The 25205-nt window shown below is 37.8% G+C and overlaps 2 protein-coding genes across 2 annotated transcripts; one reads left to right on the top strand and one right to left on the bottom strand.

Annotated features, from left to right (window-relative positions):
* The first annotated feature begins 1914 nt into the window (after positions 1-1914).
* On the top strand, positions 1915-15045 carry LOC109036929 (glutamate receptor U1-like). The gene is made up of 5 exons (XM_072301932.1): positions 1915-2245; positions 3033-3357; positions 4829-5072; positions 5541-5756; positions 8331-15045. Exons 1-5 carry the CDS (start codon positions 1915-1917, stop codon positions 8667-8669), a joined length of 1455 nt encoding a protein of 484 aa, XP_072158033.1. The 3' UTR covers positions 8670-15045.
* tamo (PUB and ZnF_RBZ domain-containing protein tamozhennic) lies at positions 12139-25190 on the bottom strand. Its single transcript, XM_019051377.2, has 5 exons — positions 24598-25190; positions 23863-24019; positions 21088-21287; positions 19638-19820; positions 12139-18687 (listed from the first exon to the last, which is right to left on the bottom strand). Exons 2-5 carry the CDS (start codon positions 23975-23977, stop codon positions 17431-17433), a joined length of 1755 nt encoding a protein of 584 aa, XP_018906922.2. The 5' UTR covers positions 23978-24019; positions 24598-25190; the 3' UTR covers positions 12139-17430.
* Positions 25191-25205: the final 15 nt, after the last annotated feature.

The following is a 25205-nucleotide window of genomic DNA, read 5'->3' on the forward strand; positions in this document are numbered from 1 at the left end:
ATGAGCTTGTTATGATTGGCACTGCCAAGACACTGCACCGTTGCGTATTGAGAAAATGCAACTTTTTTCCAGATATATTTCACTGGGAGATGGATGTATTTTTTATCAGAATGGAGGGGTCAGCGAATGCTACCAAGAATTTACATCCAGTGCCGAGATCATAATGTGAATGCTTAAATCCATTTTGAAATACAAGTATGAAACATGACAATAGCCTGGTCCTATTCTCTTCGGAATGCTGTCACTGTGACACAGAGGTCTTAATACTATGAGGACAACCCTCAACAAAAATGGAACTTTAACAACTTATTAATGAAAAAATAGTTAGTAGCTATGCCGAAATAATAATTTTTGACAAATCCATGCAACAATATTTTAATAATTTTAAGTATTTTATTTTTTTAATTTCTTTTTCTAAAGAATTATTTATTTAATTTATTTATTTATTTTTTAATTTTCTCATCATTTGTAATTCTTAAGTCGAAGATATTCTATTCTTTAAGGAACAATGAATGTATTGTCTGTATCAAGATTTATTTGTACTCAAAAAACTGGAGCGTTTCCATAGTTTATGTTCGTTTTTGCATTCTGCCTAAAAAAAAGTAAAATTGACAACCAAGGCAAGGTAGAATTTTTTTAGATTTTGAAAGCAACACTGATGCTGAGCCATTCATTGTATGCCATAAATTCACTTGGATTACGTTTTAAAATCAGACAATTATTGGAAGTATCCTTATTTTAAACTTATTTTATAATGGAATGTTAATAGAAACTTAAATAAAATTGGCAACAGTGCCATTTTAATTCCAATTTTCACCTAGGATTGACAAAAGTCCTCCACATTTCTTTGTTTCACAATATCACTTATCAACATTGTTCAATCTTGTCTTCAATAAAATAACACAAAATAGACATTTTCCCAGATACAAGTTGAAAACTTTGCAACACTGTATTATCGTATCCTTTTATAAATTAAACTATGCATCTACGAGTATCACTAATTGTTGATTCTATGCCCCAAAATACAGTTCGATCTTCAGTAATAGCGGTTTGTGAATGAGAAACTTTAAAAAATGAGCTTTTTAAAGCTGAAAAATGTAAACTTAGCAACGTTGTACTGCCAAAACAAGGCTTACGCATGAGTCAAAATTCTTACTGGAGACTTTTCATATTATAATTTATCGTGTGCACCTCGTGTAAGTATTGTAAAGTCATTTTTGAAGTTGGTTTTTGGAAGAAAATCCATAAAAATATGAGAATTTTAAAGCTCAAATATGCCAACTTTGCAACGCTGTATCTCGGAAACAAGACATATACTCAAGCTAAAATTTTTACTGGAGGCTTGTCTCATCATAAGGTTTCATTTAAGCCACATACGAATGAAATCCCCGGGTTCCCGAAAAGGGGCCATTTTTAGGGAGGCTCTTTGTGATTTGACCATTGATTCTTATGTAAAAGTTTGCGAGAAACACGACGGTGCCACTGGTTTTCTCTGAAATCAACTCCCAAGCTCAAAAAAACTCTCAAGTTGAGGCCAAAATGGAGGGGATATCCCAAGCTATTCTGAGAGTCCACGCCGTCTACATCAAGACAAACTCTCCATGCAAAGATAGGGAGCAAATACATTAGGTAGCAGGGTTGCCATATTTTCAGTTATGGAGTCCCCAAATAAAGCGGCAGCCCTGTCGATATATTTGCTCCCTATCTTCGCATGGAGAATTCGTCTTGTAGAGGTGGACTCTCAGGATAGCGTGGGATATCCCCTCCATTTTGGCCTCAACTTGAGGGCTTTTTTTGAGCTTGGGTGTTGATTTCAGAGAAAATCAGTGGCACCACCGTGTTTCTCGCGAACTTTTACATAAGTATCAATAGTCAAATCGCAAATTCCTCACACATGCAACACCTCCATTTCTAATGTCCCTTTTTTGTGTTTGTCGCCCCAAGGTGGTGAACGTCTACAATCCGTTCAAGAACTCGACGGAGGTGACGAGCATCCACATGCGGAACATCGGGCGGATCAAGAAGATGATGGTGCACCGGATGAACGACCTGAACGGGTACCCGCTGCGAGTGAGCATCTTCCCGGCCCGGATGAAAGCCACTCCGCTGGGCAACGGCTCCTACTCCGGCCCGGACGGGTTCATCCTCTCCACCCTCGCCCGCAGGATGAACTTCAAACCCGTCACCTCCGAGCCCAAAGACGGCAAGAAATACGGCTACAAGACTCCGAACGGCAGCTTCACAGGTAAAAATCCTAAAAATAGAATACAAAAAAAAAGGAAAGGCAAAAAAAGTTAAATCTAGTACCAGTGTTCGAAACTCACAGGCGCCAACGCGCCAAATTCGCCTAAAAAATCGGTCATGGCACCTATGAAATGAAGGCTCTGCGCCAACGTGGCCCCTAAAAATTGCCTTCGCCCCCCCCTCCCTCAAAAAAATCACAATTTTTCTGTTCGGTGATTTTTCGAAATCTCCTGTAGTTACAGCCACTAGTTTTGTAACTAAACATCTTGCGTCGAACTTTTCACTAAATGCGCAGTTATATAGGCAAAAAGATAATTTGGCCCCTAAAAAATCTTCAATGGCCCCTAAAAATCAAGCTTCATGCGCCACATGGCTCCTAAAACTCAAAGGTGAGTTCCGAACACTGTACTAGTACCAGAGACAAGAGACCCTCCACTGGCTTCCTAGCTACAGTTGGAAGCTTTTATCGGGGTTTCAACAATTCCTTATGGACAATTATCAGGGAGCAACAGTCATCACCCTAGTTTCGGCTGTTGACTTACTTACATGGTAGATGATGAGCTTCGAATGACGTCATGAGCCAAACAAGTTTCCCAAACGTCGGCCATTTTCGGCTTGTTTGCGAAACGAGACTGCCAACACGTTGTTGAACATCAACCATGTAGGTAAGTCAACAGTAGAATGCTGAAGTCCCGAAAGTAAAAGCTTCCACAATGGCCAAGATACTAGTGTAGGGTCTCTTGTCTCTGACTAGTACACTGGAGTCCTTTTTTTCTTACTCTCTACAGGAACCCTGGGCGACCTAATCAACGACCGGGCAGACATCTCTTTCAACAGTGTGTTCATCAAGGACTACGAAACAACGCAAGTTCGGTTCACGCGACCGATCGACTTCGACAAGCTCTGCCTGGTCGTCGCCAAGTCCGGACTCCGGCCCCACTGGAAGGGCATGTTCCTCGCCTTCTCCGTCGAGATGTGGCTCGCCATGCTCTTCACCTACTCCTTCAGCATCACCTTCTGGTGCCTACTCCGCAAGGTCAACTACGGCCGCTACTCCCTCGCCCTAACCACCCTCGATCTCTACCGCATTTTCATCATGCTTCCTATCGACAGGTAGCCAAGTAAACGCCTTCAATTAGCCCAATAGGCAAATTTAATCAAAGTAGCGGTGCACGAGTAGCCAGTGTTCGAAACTCACCTTTGAGTTTTAGGAGCCATGCGGCGCATGAAGCTTGAGCAGAGCAAACGCCTTCAAATAACCCATTAGGCAAATCCAAGTAGTGATGCACGAATAGTTGCTTCTCCTGTGTATCATGCTTACAGATTGGTTGTTGAATCGTTTTCAACGATCTTGACCGATATATCCCTTTCTTAGCAATGCTGTTTATCGATCGGCATCATTCAATAACAATTTCACAATCCAGTCATTGGAAGCACACAGGGCCGGATTTACTTGCTTGCCGCCCATGGGCCGCCTGTTTTTTGCCACCCCCTTCTCAATCGTTTTGAAACATCAATAAAAACCATCATGTGAACGTGCCGGAGGGGGAGGGGTGCATAAGACGCGTTTACTCGTGTTGGACACATTTTTTGCGAAAGCCCTGTCAACGCACTACTAGGAAAAATTCACGTAACTTGGTGCGAAAGCTAAGTTACGTAAACCTATCTCTGTGTGGGCAAGGCCTTCCATTTACATGAAATGAACGAAAATATTATGAAAGAACAAACATAAATGTGCTTTAATAATTTTAACTTCTGCCGCCGCGTCGCGCTGACCGTACTATGTTTGGCGCAATGCGTGAATTATTCCTACAATCTTGTAATGCGTTTCACGCCGCCCGCTGCTGTTCGCAGCGACCGCACTGTCTTTAACGCAATGCGTGAAGTATTCATGCAGTCTTGTAGGCGCTAATATGTGTTACATGCCGACCGCGCGCCGCGCCGAGGGTTTCTCCTATTCATCTCAAATTCTCGTCATCATTGCTCTCTGCGCCGCGCCGTTCCAGGCCAAATTCTGTGTTCGGTTTCTCTCTTAGTCTTAACTCGACTAATTAAAGGTGTAAGGTGCTGTCTATTATATCACAGGAAGACGACAAAATTAGAGATATACTCTCGGGAAATGAGAGATTTTGTCACTTTTTCTCGTTGATAATTTTTTCTCTGAATCCGATTTTTCTTAATAGCTAAATTAAAAAAAAATTGCAAAGTTTGCCGCCCCTTAAATTTGCCGCCATGTGGCCACCCCCTAAATCCGGCCCTGGAAGCACATTGGGAAAAATCGAATTCATCGAACTAAAAAAAATTCTCAGCAGTTCTCATTACGTTAAGGAACTTACTCGTCATGTTAAGAAAACGACCCATTAAACGGATGAAAAGGATATTGGTGGGCATGTTTTACCCCTCTTTTTCCTTTTAGTCCCTTCTTAAATTTGTATTTTTTCCCTATAACATCATCCTAGCTCGTCATCATATTGATTCCGAGTTGCAAAGCCGGTTCGTAACGTAAAAAAACAAAAAATTATGCAACAATTTTCGAACAGAAATAAGACAGTATCTAGTAATGTATTTTAAAATTTTTCAATAGGGTTCCGGCAATATTGTCTGAAAGAGTGGCGCTGGTATCCTTTCTCTGGTTCAGCCTTTCCACGGCTACGATCTTCCAAGCATCCATGGTAAAGTTCCTCAGTTACCCTTCGTACGAGCCCGATATTGACACCTTGGAGGAGGTCGCTGATAAAAACCTCCCTATTTTAACGGCATCACAGAATTTACGAGAAACTTTCGAATCGGATGAGCCTGTCATGAAGACGCTCTATGATAATTTTCAGGTATTTTCTGCAATTTCTCTATGTAGAGAGCTTTGTGCTTAAGACATCTTCTTGCGTATTGTCTTGTCTACCTCTCTCATTCAATCAAAAGACAAAAAATAGATGACCAGACAAATACGGACATAAATTAATATCAGAAGGCATAAAAGCACCTTTTAAAATATCTAAGAAGGACTCTAAGCGAGGTAGCTTGTCTACGGCTAGTTCCCTGTAAAATGCCCCAATAAATCCAATTTCGAGTCGTATAAATGCGCCTAAAGTCAACTGATTCTTATGATCAGCTGATCAACAAAGCTACTAAGAATCCAGCACTCAAAGATTTAAAAAGGTACATAGCTGTTAGAGAAGTAGTAGGTTTGAGAGTTAGGGTTTTCAGTTCCAAAAATACCTTGGGTTCTTTATTATGCATAATTGGCACTTTGCCGTTTGTGGTCAAGTGTAAAATGACATTTTTTACCTGGATTTTAGGTGGTCCATGACAAAAATGTTGAAATTCTGAGTAAAGTGGCTTACGAAGGTAAAGCTGCAGCTTTGGGACGAATGAATGATCTCGAGGAAAAAATCGCCACAAGTTACGTAAAAAACAATCTGGTATTACTCCACATTGTTGCGGACTGTCCTAAGGCCTATCACATTGCCTACATGCTTCCTTACGATTCTCCGTTCTTGGAATCCATCAACAAGGTATGATTGTTCGTGTATCCATTATCACTTCCTGTGATAAGTGGCATTAACGTAAAAATTAAGATGGCCATTTGGAGGTAGGTATTGCACTCATGCTCAAATTGGATTTCCTTCATCAAACTTTATTATCTAGCAGCACTTATGAACCTCTAAGTTACCAGATGACTCATCAACTTTCAGCGTGTTCTCAAAGTCACAAAAAAATCTATGAACATTTTTAATGCATCGGGTGCCATTCACTTCATCGAGGTTCATGGAGGCAAACATGTTTAATTATCATGAATGAGGTCAGTCTCTTAAGAAATTAGGAAACCTGCATGTGAACAGATATTAAGTTAAATGATTTTTTCGAAAGGAAAAAAGATAGTGCCAAGTCTGGGGCAATTTTCGTAGAAAACGAATTTTCGTTCATCTTGCCAAAACAGCGATTCTGTCTACCTTACTCAAAGGACAAAATTTCGACGGCTTCGGAAAATTTTCGGAAAATGCGTAGGTACATATCTTCAGTTGCAAAGTTGCGAATTTTGGTTTATATTCTTTTTTTCTTTCTCATTTTCTTTTCTTTTCTTATAAAGGAAAACTACCAGCTCAATTTTTTCCTCGGAGAATTTCATGCGAATTTTGTTTCGTGAGAGGGGGAATAATTGGACCGCGTTAAGCAGAAAGGAACTAAGCCACATCAGCTACTGCCAAATTTAACTAGGCAATTTAATATTTTACGAGAGAACGTTCGAGCGGATTCCTTTGAAATTTTTAAGGAATTTTTTTCGTACTGGGGAGGAAATTCACTGAAATTCGCACGAAAATCCGCACATCCGTTCTCATGTAAAAATTAAATTACCCAATTTAATTTGGCAGTAGCTGATGTGGCTTGGTTCCCTTCTGCTAAACGCGGTCCAATTAGTAGGTAAAAATTTCAGGTTGAAATTGAAATGTTTGGTCCCCTCATGAAAGAAATGAAAAACATTCACAAAATTCTGAAACACCTTTATGCAATAACCTACTTATTGACTTCAGCCATCGATTTGTAAGTATTACTATACAGTGATCTTTATTTGAGAGGAGGGGGAGGGGGCGGCACGGGCACGTACAAAAAACTATTCCGTCTTAGTAGATTACTGTGTATTGGGCGATACGCCCTTAAACAGTCACATAATCAGTTTTAATCGACAACCGAAAGCCAGTTTAGTTGTTGAATGACATAGCGCCTACCCTTCATATGAAACAACTATACTTGCTCGACGGACGTGCGTGTTGCGTAACTCCAATAATGCAGGCGCATGGGCTTTCCAAACGGTGCGCTGACGGCAGCGACCACGCGAGCAGCATTAATTTACAGAACTGAGGAGGACGTCGCACGTCGCGTCGCTGTCAAATAAGTATGGTAAAAGGACAAGCCATGCAATTTCCACGTTTCCCTTCAATTTTTATTTTAGCAAATTCAATTAATTCGGATTTTAATATTACTATCGGATGAAAATCCACATATTGCGTGGGATATCCCCGCTCCATTTTGGCTTCAACTTCCCTGGTAAAAATTGGCAGTAGAATCTGTGTTCCAAAATACCATTGACCTACAGCCGGCTGTAAGATTTCCAATAGCTTCTACAGCCGGCTACACAATTTCTTATAGCCGATGGCGACTAAGCAACAGCCAGGCGATAAAGTGTATGCTAAACGTTACTAATTACGGATGCTAGGACTTAGTGAGTTTTTGGAATACTGCTCTCTTTGTGGGCCGTAGTATCTTGATTTATTTTGCGAGGAAAGCTCCGTACTTTTGATGGATGCCTGCCATTACTAATATATTAGAGCGCCTTTAGTTTCGTATGATACTGTGCAATACCTCTGGTGTGAAATAGTTGCTTCAAGCGCCGTGGCAGGCGGGCAGCCAGCGCGAAACGCGCACTGGCGCCTACAAACCTGACAGGGATACTTCACGCGTTGCGCAATGCGTGAAGTATCCCTGTTAGGTTTGTAGGCGCCAGTGCGTCGCCGCTCCGCTTTGTCTTAGGCTCTAATATTTAATCTGGCGGTGTCAGCGTTATTCAACTCATGATTTTGAAATGTTTGCACATCCTGTATGGATTATTCTCATTTTAATTGATGAAAAAAAATATGTATTAAAGGAAAATATAATGTGTGTTTTGTAAATATTAAGGTGGTTCCGTATCAAACTTAATGATTTCCAAAGCACACGAATCTCTAAACAATTTCTTACAGCCTTTTATAATCGATGGCGAAAAAGCAACAGCCAGGCGATAAAGTGTAAAGCCCGGTTGCATAATTTTTTATCGCTTCGTATAGCTCGGCCGTATGATTTTCTCCGCATTCTACAGCCAGCTATATGATTTTCTGTAGCCTTCTTTAGCCGGCAATAAGAATTCCTATGGTATTTTGAAACGCACCTCTTGTCGCCAATTTTTACCAGGGTTGAGAGCTTTTTTGAGCTTTGGAGTTGGTTTCAGAGAAAACCAGTGGCACCATCGTGTTTCTCGCGAACTTTTACACAAGAATCAACAGTCAAATCGCAAATTCCTCACTCATGCAACATCTCCATTCTGCTTGCCGCAGGTGATTTCGATCTTCGTGGAGAGCGGGATCATCCACAGCTGGTACATCCACTCGACGCCGTTCCGGCCGCTGTCGGACTACCACCAGACCCAGGAGACCTACAAGCCGCTCACCATGTCCAACGTCGTCATCGCCTTCATCGTCCTCGGCTTCGGGGCCGGGCTCAGTTTCCTGGCCTTCGGCGCCGAGCTCCTCACCCGCGCTCTCCTCGGCAACGTCGCCCGTGTCCAGCCCCAACTTCAGTACAGCTTCGACGGACACCTGGCCCGGAGAAGTCGGGTCGTCTACGAAACCACCAGGAACCGCATCGGCAGTGATAAGCCACTCAAGTTGGCTTGAAGTCCCACCGTCTTCCTCTTAGGAGGTAGAGTCCCTTTATACTGAGAGTCAAGACAATTTGAATCCATTTCTGATTGGTTCCCGTATTTTAGGCCTCCACAGTGTCATAAACGGGAATAAAGATTACATTTTCACCAATTGCAAAGATTATAATCTGGAATGGACCAGGGAATTACGGGTTCGGCAAGGAACAAACGGAATGAGAGGAGGAACGGAGAAAGGCATTTGAGAATGGGCCGATCAAAGATTACGAAAAACGTTCGATTTCTGTAATCTTTATTCCCGTTTGTGACATCCATGAGCCGAATTGTCTTGACTCTCAGTATAAAGGGACTCTATTAAGAGGGATCCATGATTGCCTGCGGGCTGATTGTCGAAATTGATAGGCAATGCGACAGAAAAAGAAGACCGAAGGGGTATAGAGGGATCCTATTGGTGGAAGCGAGTGGTTGCGTATTTTTTGTCGACCTTAAATTTTCAGCAAGATATTGAGATTATGCCTGTAGAAAATCTCAAAACTATCCTGAGTGCAATTTTTCCAGAGTGACGTTAGACGGACACCTGAGTGACCAGCGGACTGATAGTTGAGATTGATGAACAGAAGCTATAGACAAAGAAGACAAAAGGGACATGGAGGGATCCTATTGGTGGAAGCGAATGGTTGCGATGGACGAAGGAGGTAGGTAATGGACCAACTATAATAACGGCAACCAAAGAGAGACCCCACAGTTAGTCCATCATTTTCTCCCTTAGTATATAAGAGCCACCGAAAATAACCATTAGAATCGCTGCACACTCATTATGCCCTCCCTGTCTATAGCTTTGTCTATCAATTTCAACAATCAGCCCCAAGGCCGGATTCACCTACTTGCCGCCCCCTTCTCATTCGTTTTGAAACTCAATAAAAACCATCAAGTGAACGTGCCAACAGGAGAGGGGTGCATAAGACGCATTTCCTCGTGTTGAACACATTTTTTGGGAAAACCCTGTCAACACTACTAGCATAAGTTCACAGAACTTTGCGCGAAAGTTAAGTTTCGTAAACCTATCTCTGTGTGGACAAGGCCTTCTATTCATAAGAAATGAACGAAAAAGTTATGAAAGAACAAAAATGTGGTTCAATGATTTTAACTTCCGCCGCCGCGCTGCGCAGACCGCACCGTGTTTGGCGCAATGCGTGAAGTATTCCGACAGTTTTGTAGGCGCTATGCGTTTCACGCCGACCGCTGCTGAACGCACTGTGCATGTTGGACGCAATGCGTGAGGTATTAACGCAGTCTTGTAGGCGCTATCCATTTCACGCTGACCGCAATGACCGCACTGTGTTTGATGCAATGCGCGAAGTATTCGTGCAGTCTTGTAGGCGCTAATATGTCTAAGTCGCGCCGTTCCGGGCCAAATTGCGTGTTTGGTTTCTCTCTTAACTCGACTAATTAAAGGTGCTGTCTCTTGTATCACTCAGAGACGACAAAATTAGAAATTACTGTACTCTCAGGAAATGAGAGATTTTGTTGCCTTTTCTCGTTTGTAATTTTTTTTTCTAAATCCGATTTTTTTTATACCTACACTTAAAAAAATTGCAAATTTTTGCCGCTCCTAGGATTTGTCGCCACGGACCGCGGCCCATGTAGCCACCCCCTTAATCCGGCCCTGATCAGCCCGCTGCGGGCTGATTATTGAAATTAATAGACAAAGCGATAGACAGAGAGGGCATAGGGAGTATGGAGCGAGCCTGTATAGGTTGGAATGGTTGGTTCCTATAGACTAAGGGAGAAAATGATGGACTAACTGCATGTGGGGTCTCTCGTTGGTTGCCGTTATTATAATTAGTCCATTATCTACCTCCTTTGTCCATCGCAACCATTCGCTTCCACCAATAGGATCCCTCCATGTCCCTTCTGTCTTCTTTGTCTATAGCTTTTGTCTATCAATCTCAACTATCAGCCCGCTGGGCACTCCGACTTCCGTCTAACGTCACTCTGGAAAAATTGCACTCAGGATAGTTTTGAGCTTTTCTAGAGGCATAATCTCATTATCTTGCTGAAAATTTAAGGTCGACAAAAAATATTCAGTACCATGAGGAATTTGACTTAGGTGCAGTTTTTACTTTCTCGGTCCCCTTATTTTGCTTTATTATGAGCCTCATTAAAGAATGATAGTTCAAGCCCTTTTTTCTCTGTTATTTAGTGCAATGGTCACTTGGTTCATTTTCGCTCGATTCGATTTTTACAGTGTTGCAATTATCTCGTCGCCCCTCTGACGTAAGACCGTATCGCGATTTTCACAAGAACCCTGTTTTACATATAAACCTATGCTTTCTGGGGCTCGTGTCGAAACGAAGATACGCCCTTACGTCAGAGGAGTAACGATTTTGGTGACTTTTTTTTAAAATTATTTTATTCTTATGATGATGCTCATGAACAATTTGAGCGATTGAGGCATTATGTAGCAATATTTCATATACTGTTAAAATATTTCTCACTTACTGAGAAATTCTCCCACTTCCACAGAAGAATCACCTCCTGTCTCAAAAGCAATACTACTCATGTAATAATGGCACGTATAGATGCCTTCAATGCAAAGTGTATCGAGCTGATGATGCTCTACTGTTTGGTAGTAACAGGTTTATTTTTTTCCTTTTCCACCAAAATCAATAAAAAAGTTTCCCAGTAGGATAACTAGAGAAAGCGCTGCTACGCCTAGTCCCTATGCCTTCCCCCCCCCCCCCCCGACTCTTCACGCCCTTAGAGAGCTGCTTCCCGAGTAATTTTCCGAAAAATTAGAAAGGAGCTCATCTGAACCTGCAGACAGTCGCAAAAATCATGAAAATCTCCATTGTTTAAATAGAAAAAAAGCATAACTTTATCACATACCAACAGAGGATATGGGTCATGATTAAAAAATTTGGAGAGAGCAGGCATATCTAGAATTTTCTACCCGTTAATAGCTGTAAAAATCATAGAAATTGGCCCAAAGGATCTCAAGGGTGGACATAGAATAAAAATTGGGCGTTAAAGAGCTTACATATAGCAGCGAATCTACAGGAATGCGTATCTCCATTTGCGTCGTTTTTTCCTTCCTGTCATACTTAATTTTTTAGAGTGGAAAATATTCAACCTCGTCATTTCTTGAAAAATACTTGAACTAGATTTTTGTAATTATTAAGATACTATTTCTTTTTCTACCCTGATTTTACTCTCCTCTAAATAAAGAATAATTCATAAAAATTTCAAAAAATAATGTTCGTTGGTTGGTTTGTTTTACTATTTTAAAATAAATGAGAGCAGAAATTTTGAACACCACTAAGAAATTCTGCAGTTGTTTGCGCCGTCAAGAGGCCACGCAAATGGATGAAACTCATCTTATACTAATTTGAATATGCCTGTAGAAGATAAACATGTATGGTAACATATGTATCAACCTGTTGGCAAAAAAGGTGCGGATAGTTTAAAATAAAGTACTACTAAAATAACAATATAAATTGTATTTAGATTAACAAAAGAAAAAAACAGTATATATACTCTCCTTAATTTTTAATGAAGCATAACATTCTGTGAAAAGGGTAGGACGTACATTGCTCAATTTAAGTTTTGATTAGCGCAGTTACTGAATTATACTATCAGGAAAAGACAGTTCAAAACACATAGTGAGGAATTAATTTAAAAGAGATGTATTGAAGATTAATAGGGATTTATGACAGCATATAATATGTAAAAAATCTATAGCTGCTCGTAGGAAGGATCAGATCTTGTTAGGAGGGAGAAATTAGACAGAGAGATAGGAACAATAACGCAGTGCATGCAACAAAAACTTTGTAAATCAACACTGGATTAGAGTGAAAAATTAACAACTCATTGGCAAAAGTGCAAAACCACATATCTCCACTCGGTGTTCCAAAATTACCGCTCCCATTTTATTTTTCAACTTCAACTTCATAGTATGAGATTGTTACAGAGAATTCTTTCAACAGAGAGGAGAAATCAAGAAAGTTTTGAAGAAATTATGTTGAATAGTTTTCTAAAAAAAAAATAAAGTATGACAGAAAGTCTGCAACATTGGAAACGGAGATACATGGTTTCGCTCTTTATGGTCATTGAACTGTAAAAAAAGAAGTGCCGAACAAGAAGAAAAGTGAATGATGTTACTCGTTACTCATGTCAGTTTTCCATTTGATCAATTTTTAGGACGAATGTTAGTGCCCAGCTGAGGAGTTGAATTTCAAAGCTTCTGTTGTGAGCAGTAATAATTAAATAAACAAAATTTCGACATCAAAACTTGTACAGAAATGCATAAATTTAGACCTAGTATCAGTAATGGCTCATGGTATTCGAGTTAGCATACAAATTTTATTCTCAAAATGTAAGTTTTTGGCAGGAAGAAATATACTACTTTGGCTCTGTAAGACTGAAAAAGCAAATTTTACTCAGCATCGGGTAAAGGAGGATTTCTGAGAGGTCATCCTGCATTATAAGGGCTTTGTAAGTTTGAAAGGAGTATCAATCCAAAAATTCCAAATTTCTGTTTGAAACAGTCGCCTACAACATGTGGCAAAGATGGAGACCAATTTATTCCAGTATGTGGATCATTACGATTATCAAAATATATGCATTTATAAAATAAATATAAGTGAATACAATTATAGCTAACTAGATGAAAGCAGTGATTATTAATGTGCTTTCATGCCTAAGTCCGTATTTTTGCAGAGGCAACTGAAGTCTTTACCCAATCTGAGAATAAAATTCACTATAATTTACGTATTTTCAAAGCAGATAGCTCAGTCATATATATTATATTGATACTTGTATTTTTGGCGAGAATAATGTCATAATACATAGACTGACTCAGTTGTAAACTTGATTTTTCTTTTCAAATCTTACATAATGGACAATGTTATCCTTTCCTAAAAGTTTAATCATATATACCTGTAAAAGTTTTCAATAATCAAATCCATTGTAAGTATTCAGATTATCTGATTTCAGCAGAGCGAACTGAAGACAGGGTAGCTCAAAAATTAATTTAGAGCAAAAACAATAATTTTAATTTTATAAAAATAAATTAACATTACTTCACTAAAACAATCCAAACTTGAAAATAACAATGACAAGTCAGAATAGAGACGAGGGAAGATAGGGCCAACTTTAGTGGGATCAGCCTAACAATACCATCTATTGCCTAATTTTCTTTGATATTATATGTTTGGACCAGATTATGTTTGGTGATTACATTCTTCATAACTTATGGTAAATTAAAAGAAAGTGTAAAGGTGTTCGGTAGCTTGATTCTCTGATAAAAAAAAAATAAAGCACAAGAGTAAATTAGACAATGTTCAGTGCAGTCAGACTGATTCTGCTTAAATGACCTGACTTATTAAAAAAATTTCATCTAGTTTTAAAATCATGGGGACTGGAAAGTTTGAACATGGACCTTACGTATCAAGTATGGAGTTTATATTACCACCATAAAAACAGGCAAGGCAGCCATAATTTGAACTTAATATTAAATACAACATGAAGATCGAGTTTAACAGATTGTTTAGTATTGGGAAAAAATGAGTCAGGAATTGTTATGAGTTCAACTAGTGGTAAATTTTCACCTATCAAAAATTAGATATCCAGGAAAAATATTCATAACATGAAAACACTTGTAAAATTTTCTCTTTAACAATGAATCTTGCGGAGGTATAAAACTTCAAACACCTTTTCTCAGTTCAAACTTGATACACTTCTGTTAAACTTGGTGCTCATGAAAAAAGAAATTATAAATTAGACATTACAAATTAATAAACGCTGTTTACTTTCTGTTTTTCCAATTTGTTAATTGAATAGCTTCGAAGAGATAAAATAACAATGGGGTCAACGCATGAAGAGTGGGAAGAAATTAAAAGCAGCAATTTTTTTTAGAAACACTTTAAACTGTCCGAGACATTCAATATCATCCTTTGTAAAAATTTGAATTCGTTATTTCTCACTGTTGTATGCATTTACTTCCCACCATTTTGTAAGGGTGTGCAATTGATGGGAGTCAAAAAGGACATTACAATCAGTTTTAGAAATAACCAAAGCTTGGCTTCTTTCAACCCCTCAGTTCTACTGTTTTCCAGTTACATTGACTTTACTTACAAATATATAATAATGAATTAAAATTACACAGACAAAAAAACATATTGACGCAACAATTATGTCTGAATTGATTTTAAAAAAAAAAATGCATTCTTAAAAAAAGGGGAGACAAAGACAATAGATTCAGCCCAAAAATAGAGCGTAAATATGCCCAACATATATCAGCTTTAAAAATCAAGAAAGTAACACCACTATCTATCACAAGAGATTATTCAACAATTGTGCAACTCAAATAAAATGAAATAAAAAAAAAAAAACATTATGCCACGAGTTGAAAGATTCCAATTTGACAGCCTAGAAAAATTGAATGTGCTTTTTAAAACTTCTGATAATAGACTGTCGTCTCCAAAGAGAATAAAACAGCAGTGGAATGCAGATATTCCAAATACTGGGCTAAAAAAATTCCTGTGAGCAGAATTTCTGACATAATCTTGTAATGTGAGGGAAGCAAATGAGCTGTCTTTTTATGAAATGGAATTTTGCAAGATTGCACTTCAACAGCCATTACAAGATTCACCGACCAAACTCGAGAAATCATTTTTTATTATCAAGAGAGCTTATTAAAAGTCTATATTCGCTACCATTCAGACAAAAAAAAAACCATCTCTCAATTTTTTTAGTTTTCACCAATTTCAGGGGCCCAAAACATACCCTGTTTTGCGATCAGCAGATTGCGACAGAAACAAGGCAAATTTTTGACTGTGAGGGAGTTTTCAAAGATGAATAATTCTTTTTTCTTTTGCTCATCACCTTATAAAAGATGGGCGGTTTGGCCATTTTCCTAAGGCAGGATAAAATAAGTGAGGAAAAACACCTGATTGTGATAAACAGTTGGTTTTGAAACTTTCTGCACTCCTTATCCGACTTCAAATTTGATTTCTGAGCATCGAGAAGAGCAGCTCAATATTGGCATGACTAAATGCGTCCTGCATAATAATCAGACATTGAAAAAAATGAAAAATTTTCCCCTCCATTGTCACCTATTGTTGACAAAGTAAACAGATTTGAAAGCTTTTATCGCTTACACATTTACATTTTTAAAATAAATTTCTCAAATTAAACTGATAATTTAATTGACAAATTAAGTATCTAATACTAATTAAAAGCCTGATATTTATAATGATAATCATGGTAAGTAAGGTTGAATGGTTTGGAGTGATGGATTTACAATCGCCGAGAAGAAAATGAATACACCTTCAAAAAGGTTTATAGAAGACTAACGAGTTTAAATATAACATATGTTTTTCCGATTGATGTACCAGTAATTTTATGGTTAGCAAATGTGAGTAATTTTTATGAAAAGGCTACTAGGTGTTTTGTTGTGAATTTCAAATATTCTCCCCGATGACAGGTATTCAGTAAATTATGCTTGAATAAAAGTTGGCACATGAGAAAATGAACAGTTTAAAAATATCCAAACCATTGCAAAAAACAAAGAGGAATTCAACTTTGGAATTCAACATCCCTCAAAAAAATTTTTGTTTGAAGGATGTTCTCCTTAAATTAGCATTTATAAAACCATCACCGATCAAAACATCATGTTGGGGACAAAAGATTCCAAAAGGGTTGTTCAGAAAGTTAGATCTCTACTTTTTACCGTAAAAAAAACTGAGGGTAAATTAATTCACGATTATAACAATAAGAAGGAGACAGCCACAGCTTTCGAAGGATACAGTGAGATTTTTTCACTCAAGTATTTTTCAACATTTTTCAACGGCTGCCTCTAAAAATTGTTCAACAGCTTTTTTCAAACAGAAAATCCAATCATACTCTTTAACATAAAATCAAAGGAGTAATGCCTAACGCCTGAAGTGCGAAGCGCTTTATCCTGATCGAATGTTGGTAATAAATCGTAGAGTTAGAGTTTAACTTTGAGATCTAGGTGGAGTCTTTAAAGTAAAAGCTTCCACAATTGCCAAGATAACCATGAAGGGTCTCTCATTGTCTCTGTTCTTCCTAAAAATTCAACAATTGCTGGGAGGAAAAATAATTCTAATTATAATTTAGACTTAGACAGAAAAGCACCATTTCTGTGCAAATATTTCAATTTTTTTTGAGAAACAAATAATAATAAAAAGGCAACTTGAATAAATTTAAAAAGGTGGGTTTCACTTTTCAATTATGCACAGGGAATGTTTGTGGCTACAAAAATAGATCAGGGAAAAATGGGGAGACTCACTTTAAGAACAACCCTTAAGAAGAGGAAGATGAAAACTAAAACTGATTTAAAAGGCAGACTTGAAAAACATGAGCTGGGGAGTGGGAAACAAATTAGTAATGAGGGGTCAAAAACAAACCTTTCAAACTTTTTCCAAGGATAAAATTATCAGCGGAAGACATTATCGACAACTTAAACTGCAATTTGGTCAAGTCCCAAGTCAACTGCCACAAAAACGTAAAAAAAAGCAAATTTCATTCCATATTTCCACAAAAGCATAGGCCTAAGACTAAGAGGTGGAGCATTTTTGCAGCAATATGCAGATAATTGCATGCAGCTCTATAAAAAATCTGGTTCGCTGCACAGAAATCAACTACCTCTCCGGCACAAAAACACGCATAAAAACAAATCAAGTTTCAGCGTGGCCATCAACAAGTTGAAAACTTAAAAGATATTACAGGGAAAATAAAAGCAACGCTCTATACTAAACATAAGTTGATGAGTCTTTCAAATCAGAATTACAAGCTACGCAAGTTGAAAGATCTTTTTCATTAACTAAAGTACACTTGGGGCATTCCCTTCCGCCACTGATAAGCGGAGCCATTTCATTCCCACTTGTCCTACTTTTATTACATATTTCACAGATCTTTGCTGATTCTTTGTTTAAATAAGTGCAGTTGGCGCAACTCCACTCATTGGACGAGTTCAGATTGACGACCAGTTCTGACGTATCTATCAACAAATTATCACTACGAGTTTGATTAGGGCTAGAGGTAGGTTTGGACGGCTGTTTCCCAGATTCGGTAACCAGAGTTTTTGATTTGCTTGGACTATGAAGCGACTGGTAATTACTTGCAGGAAACCCAGATTGGTTATCGTAAGCACTCATTCTTTGGCTGGAGTCAGTCGAGTCTTGGCTTTCATATGCTTTTAACCTACTACTGCCACAAACCGAAAGTTTTCCTAAGGTGTCTGAAAGCTTTGAGTCTTCTGAAACCAAACTACCATTAATTTTTAGATTATCTAGACTCGATGAACTATAATTAGACTTTGACTTAGCTGCTACCTGTGCTTTTGAATTTCTGATATCACTAGGATCGATAAAATCCCACTCACTACTCACAGAACCATCGATCTTTACACAGTTGGATGACTTAGTTTTTGACCCTTGAGTCGGCAAATCATCAGATGGAGTTGAGCGGCTACACGAATCAGTTGAATACCTTTCACTACTTTTTCGTTGATGGCTAATTTTGTGGTCTGAGTTGCTCCTTCGGTGGCAATAATACGATTCCTGAGGAGGATCTATTTCTATTAGCTGCCCAGTTGGAACAGGGTGGGTGTAATTTTGTGGTAAAGCTCCATGGTTAGGGGCTGAATAAGAATAGTTGTATTGGCTGTAGGGAGGACACATGAAAGGGGGTTTTAAAGGTACATTCCCTTGACAATAAGGTTGAGTATAAGTTGACATGGGGGGCTGCATGCTTAGGTACGGATAGTAAGGATTTGGAGGATAATTGTTATACATACAGTCGTGAAAGGACACAGGTTTGTATGATGTACTGTGAGGGCACATTGTGTGATTTGCTGTTTGTTGGCTGAAGATTTTGGGTAGTGTCTTATTGATGATAGCGTCCGAAAGTATTTCAGGCGAACTAACGAATGCTTCACGGTAATCCAAAACTTGGAGCCAGCTGCAATGACATTTCTTTATGACTTCTTCATACACCGTGCGCAGAATCTAGAGGAGAAAACGAAAAATATATTAGGTTAATTTCAGAATTTCTAGCTTGGGCTTAAAATTTAACCGGAGATTTTATTATGTGTGTCAAAAAGGCTACAAATATCTTTCCAAAAATATTCATTTGTCCTAGGACAAAAAAAAAATGGTTTGGATAAACCTTGAAGACTGGGACTTCTGAGAAACTAAATGTTATAATTTTCAAGATAACTTGTAGCTAAGGAGTCCTGTTGCCTAAGCCTTGGTATCATTTACCTCAAGAACATTAGAGGAAAATGATTCTGACAAAATTCAAAATTTTCATAAAACAAAAATTACCTCTTTTTCAACTGTTACAATTGATTCAGCCTAAAAATTGGCGGAATAGCCCCAAAAATCGGTTACACGCCCGCCTACGAAAGTAATAATAAACTCATAATAAAAATTATGAATATAATTAGGAAAGCAACAAAAAAAAAAATAAGTTATGATCAATCAGTTGAGTCAAATCACCTAAACTTCCAGATTAGAGGTATTTGGTTTATTTTTCTTCATTCTATAAAATTTTATTTTGTTTGGTTTATTATATTTTAGGAGTTTAATTTTACTTTTAACGAACCCTACGAATTTGAAGAGTGATATGCACAACTACTTTTCACTGATGATTTTCTGCAAGGAGCAGAACCCGTTTGAATAGTTAACATTACAAGATTTTTTGGTTTTCGGCTACTTATAATGTGAAAACAAAAGTTGATCTATTAGCCAATTTTACAAAAATATGCAATAATTGCGACTCAGACCATGCTTTAATAAAAAAACAATGTGCGAGAGACATTACAGGTTCCTAACTCATACATCTCGTCTTTCTATATTTTTTGCGTTAGGTACTGATAAACCATGGATAACTGAGAAGTTTACCAAAACCGACCAATCAAATCTAAAAATCAATCTAGCAAATTCAAATAATTTACCTGACATTCTACCATTGCTACTAGACAATCCTTGGATATATCTACGATGCGAGCAGTATTTGTAACAGTATCCAGCACCATTGAAACATCTTGAGATGAGTGCTTGTAACCCATTTTTTCCAGCATGATTTCTGCACCTACGAGCCCCGATTCAATCTCATGTTTGTAATAACCACTATACAACTGTAAATGACGGAAAGTATAATGAGATATTTTTTAAAATCAAGAGAATCTTTTCAGGCATATCTTTTCTCAGGCTGATTCTTTATATGACACAAGTGCATTTATGGTGGTACAGATTTTATAGCTTCTGATGTGTCCCTTTCTAATTCTACAGTGTTAAAAATTAAAATTTGTTCCTCTTAATATTTTCTTCTTTTGCTCAGAAATTTTTGTAGAGGTGTCAAAAGTTTTTTCATTATAATTAAAGAATGGCAACTGGCAAATCGGAATCTGCCTTTTAGGAGGAGACAGACACCAAGAATTGTGCCAGCTTTTACTTCATTCACTTCATGAGTTGAGTTCCTCCATTTCGATTTGATAAGTTTATACCGTGTATTTTTTTCTCAATTTTAAATTCATATGATGACACCTCTGTATTTTCAGTATCCGCTATGAAAGGAATTGAAACTTTGCACAATTTTAACAATCCTTGATGGACATATGTCCTATTCAAACTGGCCACCCATAATTCAAAATTATTATTTGGTTCAAGAAAATTGCACGACACTGCCGTAAAACACTAATATATGTAATAAATCAAATAGTATGAGGAATTAGGAAAAAGAGATGCCTAAATAAGGAAAGGGAATTGTAAGTAGCAAAAAAAAATTCTGAATCTATAATATTACGTCAGAATGAGATGCCTTTGTCACTTCTAAATTTAGAGTCAAATTATCTATATGTCCTTTCTTCAATGATTTCTACCTCCAGATGATTCAGAATGGTCTCATGAAGTTCATCTCAACTTGAATCATCTTATTTTGAGATGTCATATAAATGGACTTCCAAGATGAAACTTCTTGGAAACAGTTTTGAATCCTCTGGAAATAGAAATCATCAAACGTAGAAAGTTTGGATGATTTGACGCATTTACTTAATTCTGACAAAATATCTGAGATTCAGAAAAATATTTTGTCACTTCCAATTTCTGTTTCTTACTTAGAAAATTCCTTTATTCTTCCTATCAATCTAAGAGGTTGCGACGCAAGTCAAAGATTCTGGGAAGAAATAAATGAACATTGCACAGCGACCAAAGAATGTGAGGAGAAAACCAGGTGGTCTAGAAGCAAACTTGAATCCAAAATTAAGCTAATGCCCATTTTTAAATCAAACAATTAAAAACATTATAACTGAATGATCAATTTTAATTTAATGAGCATAGACTGTGAATCATATGATCATTGAAGATATTTACGAATATTGTGCAGAGAAAGATTATTTGACAAACCTTCACTTGACGGAACTCTTTTCGCCAAGGTTGTGCAAGCAAGTTTTCAGCATAAACAGCAAGAGCTGACCATGCATTTGATGCTTTGTATGCACTAAAATTTTCTTTGCATTCCACACTTCGCCGCAACACATGCTTCGTTTCCTCAAAACAAAATTTCCGGTCATGAGGCACTAGATATAAGTACTCCCGAATATACCCTGAAAAAAATTATCAGATCATGAAAATTGAATGACAATGAAGTGACAGAGGCAATGATTCCTTTCTGAAATGACTAGAGCGAGACAGAAGAGAAAATAAGTGATTAACTTTGATTTGGGGTAACACACATGCCTGACAAGATGGAGAATTTTTTCCCATCTCTACCTGAGGTTTCTTAATTTGAAACCAAACTTCATTTCAATATTTTTAAGCGTTTCTAATAAATTCTACACAAATGAGATTAAAAAATGCTTGCTCATTTGATATGCTCGTTTCTATCAAGAGTAATTGACAGTTGCCAACCAGAGCTAAAAATTTGTTTCGGTTGAAATGGTTAATAATTCAAGGTTTTGCTAATTCACGTAGTGAGAATAGCCACTTTTCTTTTCACTCCTGGTATCTTCTTGCTGGCGACTATTTCACACTGCATCCCTTACAAAACCTTTCAACTTTCAACAAGTGATTACACATATCAATTGTTGAAGAATAAAAATGATTATGATAAAAACTAGCATGAAATCATTACGTGAATAGTTTGTCGTTATCAGTACAGCAGAATGTAACTCCACTCCAAGGTTGCAAAACTGACTAAAAAAAATCAATTTACCACAAAAATATCTAAACTATAAGCTCCAAGACCTCCTAATTTTGCGAATTTGGTAACGCTTAGTTCCAGCGTTCTACCGGGCCGATTTTCATGATTTTTGCGGCTATTAACGGGCAATTGTCTCCAGATAAGCCAACTCTTTTCAGATTTTCAAAATATGGCCCAGGTTTTTTTATAATACGTGGTAAAGTTGCGGATTCTCCCATTTAAACAATGTAAATTTATACTTTTTGTCATAGTTCGTTTGAGCGTTCTACCGGGCCGATTTCCATGATTTTTGCGTAAATCGACAGGTAATAGGCCCTAGATGAGCCCGCTGTAATAAGATTTTGGAAAAAGGACCCAGGTTTTTTTAAAATCACGTTATAAAAGTTAGTGAGTTTACAGAATGCTCCGGTACTGCTACCGCTATGCGCGGGAGGATGCGCAGTGGTCGACGAGGTTGCGCAGTAGCTGTGTAGCCTGCGCATCAGCTCTACACTTATCTACACAAGATTCGCGCCACGATCTTCACGTTGAGCGGTTGCCGAGTCGTGTGAGACGTCGAATGCGTCCACTTGAAACTCAGTGTGGGTTCGATCCCCAACTCATGAAATCTTAATTATTACCTGACTATCATTGTTCATTGTTTTACTGCAATATTTCATCAAGCAGTCATTCCAAAACGCGTCCTTTTAATTTTAAGTAAAGTTTAAAATTAAAGTATACCTCATATCGTAATTTTTTACGGAAAAAATAAAACTAACACTGATAGGAGGGTAAAAATAGGGCCGCGAAGCGCCTTCAGGGGGTTGGGCCGCGTAGCGGCCAGGGGGCGTAGCCCCCTAGTAACCATCTAATTCTTGTCCAAAATTTGTCTAATTTATGCATCCCACAGAAGAAGAAGCATTGCAATTTTCAATTGGGAGTGTCCAATGGAAGGGATGAAATCTTCTAAAGATGCTACAGCTGGACAGAGTTTGGCTGTGAAATTGGTGGTAAAATAGGGATTGTTGCAAGTATACAAAAGACATAAAAATAAGTGGGAATAGTTGCTTAAAAGCTAGATGAGATTAATTATTGAGGGCTATTTGAAGCAAAAAAAAAATGGTTTGCTAGTAAAGGTAAAATTGGCGAGTGAAAATTTTGCAAAATTGTTATCCAGATACTTTCTCTTGTCTAGAAAATGATGAGTTGTTAGAGGTGTCGTCAGAGAAGTTTACATTTGTTTACTTTAGGCGCAGGCAACAAATTTACGCCTCTGAACAAAGCGTTATCCGCTACTATCCACCTTAAAAACATCCGTCTCATGATCGTATTGTAAAAATCTGCTTTTCAGTTATGATCCGCGACTTTTAAGTGGTTGTGATTTCTTGTGGCTAAAAATTAAAGTGTTACAATGTTTGAAAATATTAAAAATCCTATCCAAGCTTCTGTTCTCCCTTCTGCAAGAGGCAGATGTTTTGATGTGGATAGTAGTGATGGGAATACGCCTGCAGTTCAAAAGTAAACAAATGCTACCTTTTCTGACGACACTTCTAAGGGATACATAAACTTACTGAACAGTATAATAATTTCATTAGCTATTGTCAATTTTTCACTTCAGAAAATCTAAGTTATTAACCCATGCGCATGTATTGACTAGGATACTTGTCATGGCGCACATAGGGCATGTTTGCATCGATGAGTTAACACGCTGTTATCGCGCCATTGCGCAGCAGTGCTAAGCAATTGTCTTTGTCATGTTTCTCTGACTTTATGCTAGCTGGCGCTAATGGCATTATTCTAAATATTATTCTGAAGTATTCTGTTGCTAACCTGAATGAATCCTAGTGATTTTTTTTCATAAGTAGCGATGAAGTATTTGTATTGAAAAACATAGTTGTATTTCTGTGTGGCAGGCGCATTTATAATGACATGCAAATGGGTTAAAGTTGGGAAGAAATATACACTTTCCGAGTTCTACAGAATTAAAAGAATAAACAAACCTTCCAATTTTTTCCTCTGCTCGATTTTTCTTGGACTTTCATCAGTTTCCAAGTATAATAGGTGAAGCCTATCAATTTCATGCTGCAAACTTTTGAACCTCTGAAGGGCTGACATTTTCAGGAGAAGCAGCAAAACTGTCAGAGACACATTAGTAAACTGAGAACAGACAAAGAATGCATGAAAATATTTCCAAATTCAATAGTTACAAAATTACTTCAGAAACAGTCAATCTCTACCAAAAAAGTATTTTTCTAATAGAGTACCACCTTTGAGTTGGAAACAAGAAGTATACCTATATCTTAGACAATCATTGGCAGAAAACCAACTAGGCAATAATTATATCTTTCTTTACTGTATACCTAAGAGGTACTAATTCTGATTTTAGATAATGAATCTGGATGGGGAATGCAGAAGTTTATTTGTTCGGTGGATGTGCTTAGTTTTTAGTTCTGTCGCACAACCATGATATCCGACTTTTCTCCTAAAATCTTGATATTCAGTCCAAATTATGGGATTCCATTTCATTGATCTTGAAAAGGCTCAGTTGAGCCTCCACCATTGTCGATAACATTGACTTTTTTGCCAACAGCAAGTATTTTCCAAAAAATATTTTGTTCCATGAAAAAAAAAAAAAAAAATTACTCATTAAGTGTGAATGAAGAACCAGAATCTTGTTGGATTCATTAACTAAGTTTCTTAATTTCATTCCTTCATATGTGGTTGACAGAGCTCACCTCTTAATACATTGGTCACTGACTTTTTGTGTAAGCAGGCATCCTGGAGATTCACTTGTAAATCTCTCCTCTAGATGAGAATAATAAACAGCATAGTTGGATCACAAAGCACTACAAATGAATTGTCGTTGAAGCAGCTAGTTTCATCAAATTGGATGCCCTGGTTTCCTCCGAACTGACACGACACAGATATACACTTTATCAAAAGCCAAAGCTGAGTGCATGTAGGTTTCAGCTAAATGCTGGAAATAGAATCAACTAGAGAGTGGCTGGATGAGGAGAAACGTCTCTACTGTTCAGCTTTTCCATAAATAGATTCAAAAATTGGCCAGAGACTACAAGGCAAAAAGAGTGCCAGAAGAGGTGAATAAGTTAAGCAACGATACATACTAAAAGTACTACATCGCAGTATTAAAATTCATAGTTCATAATTACACAAAATATTGATAAAATTTACGAAAGCGAGTGAGTGAGATGAATTTCAGCCAGAATTAATTAGAGCACAGGTGTTGAACTTCAAATTCCGATTCTAATCAAAACAATTGGAAGTTTGAGGTTAACAAAACCCGATCGCAGCGCTTTTGCTGTCGTGTGAGCAAATGCTAAAC

The sequence above is a fragment of the Bemisia tabaci genome, chromosome 6 (assembly GCF_918797505.1).
Source record: "Bemisia tabaci chromosome 6, PGI_BMITA_v3".
In the NCBI taxonomy this organism is placed as follows: Eukaryota; Metazoa; Arthropoda; class Insecta; order Hemiptera; family Aleyrodidae; genus Bemisia; species Bemisia tabaci.

Coding starts and splice junctions, on each gene's coding strand:
- LOC109036929 (XM_072301932.1), top strand. CDS start 1,915: ATGTCCCTTTTTTGTGTTTGTCGCCCCAAGGTGGTGAACGTCTACAAT. Junction 2,246..3,032: donor TCCGAACGGCAGCTTCACAG/GTAAAAATCCTA, acceptor TACTCTCTACAG/GAACCCTGGGCGACCTAATC. Junction 5,073..5,540: donor CGCTCTATGATAATTTTCAG/GTATTTTCTGCA, acceptor CCTGGATTTTAG/GTGGTCCATGACAAAAATGT.
- tamo (XM_019051377.2), bottom strand. CDS start 23,977: ATGTCAGCCCTTCAGAGGTTCAAAAGTTTGCAGCATGAAATTGATAGG. Junction 21,288..23,862: donor GCAGAGGAAAAAATTGGAAG/GTTTGTTTATTC, acceptor AATTTTTTTCAG/GGTATATTCGGGAGTACTTA. Junction 19,821..21,087: donor AAGAGTTCCGTCAAGTGAAG/GTTTGTCAAATA, acceptor CGTCATTTACAG/TTGTATAGTGGTTATTACAA.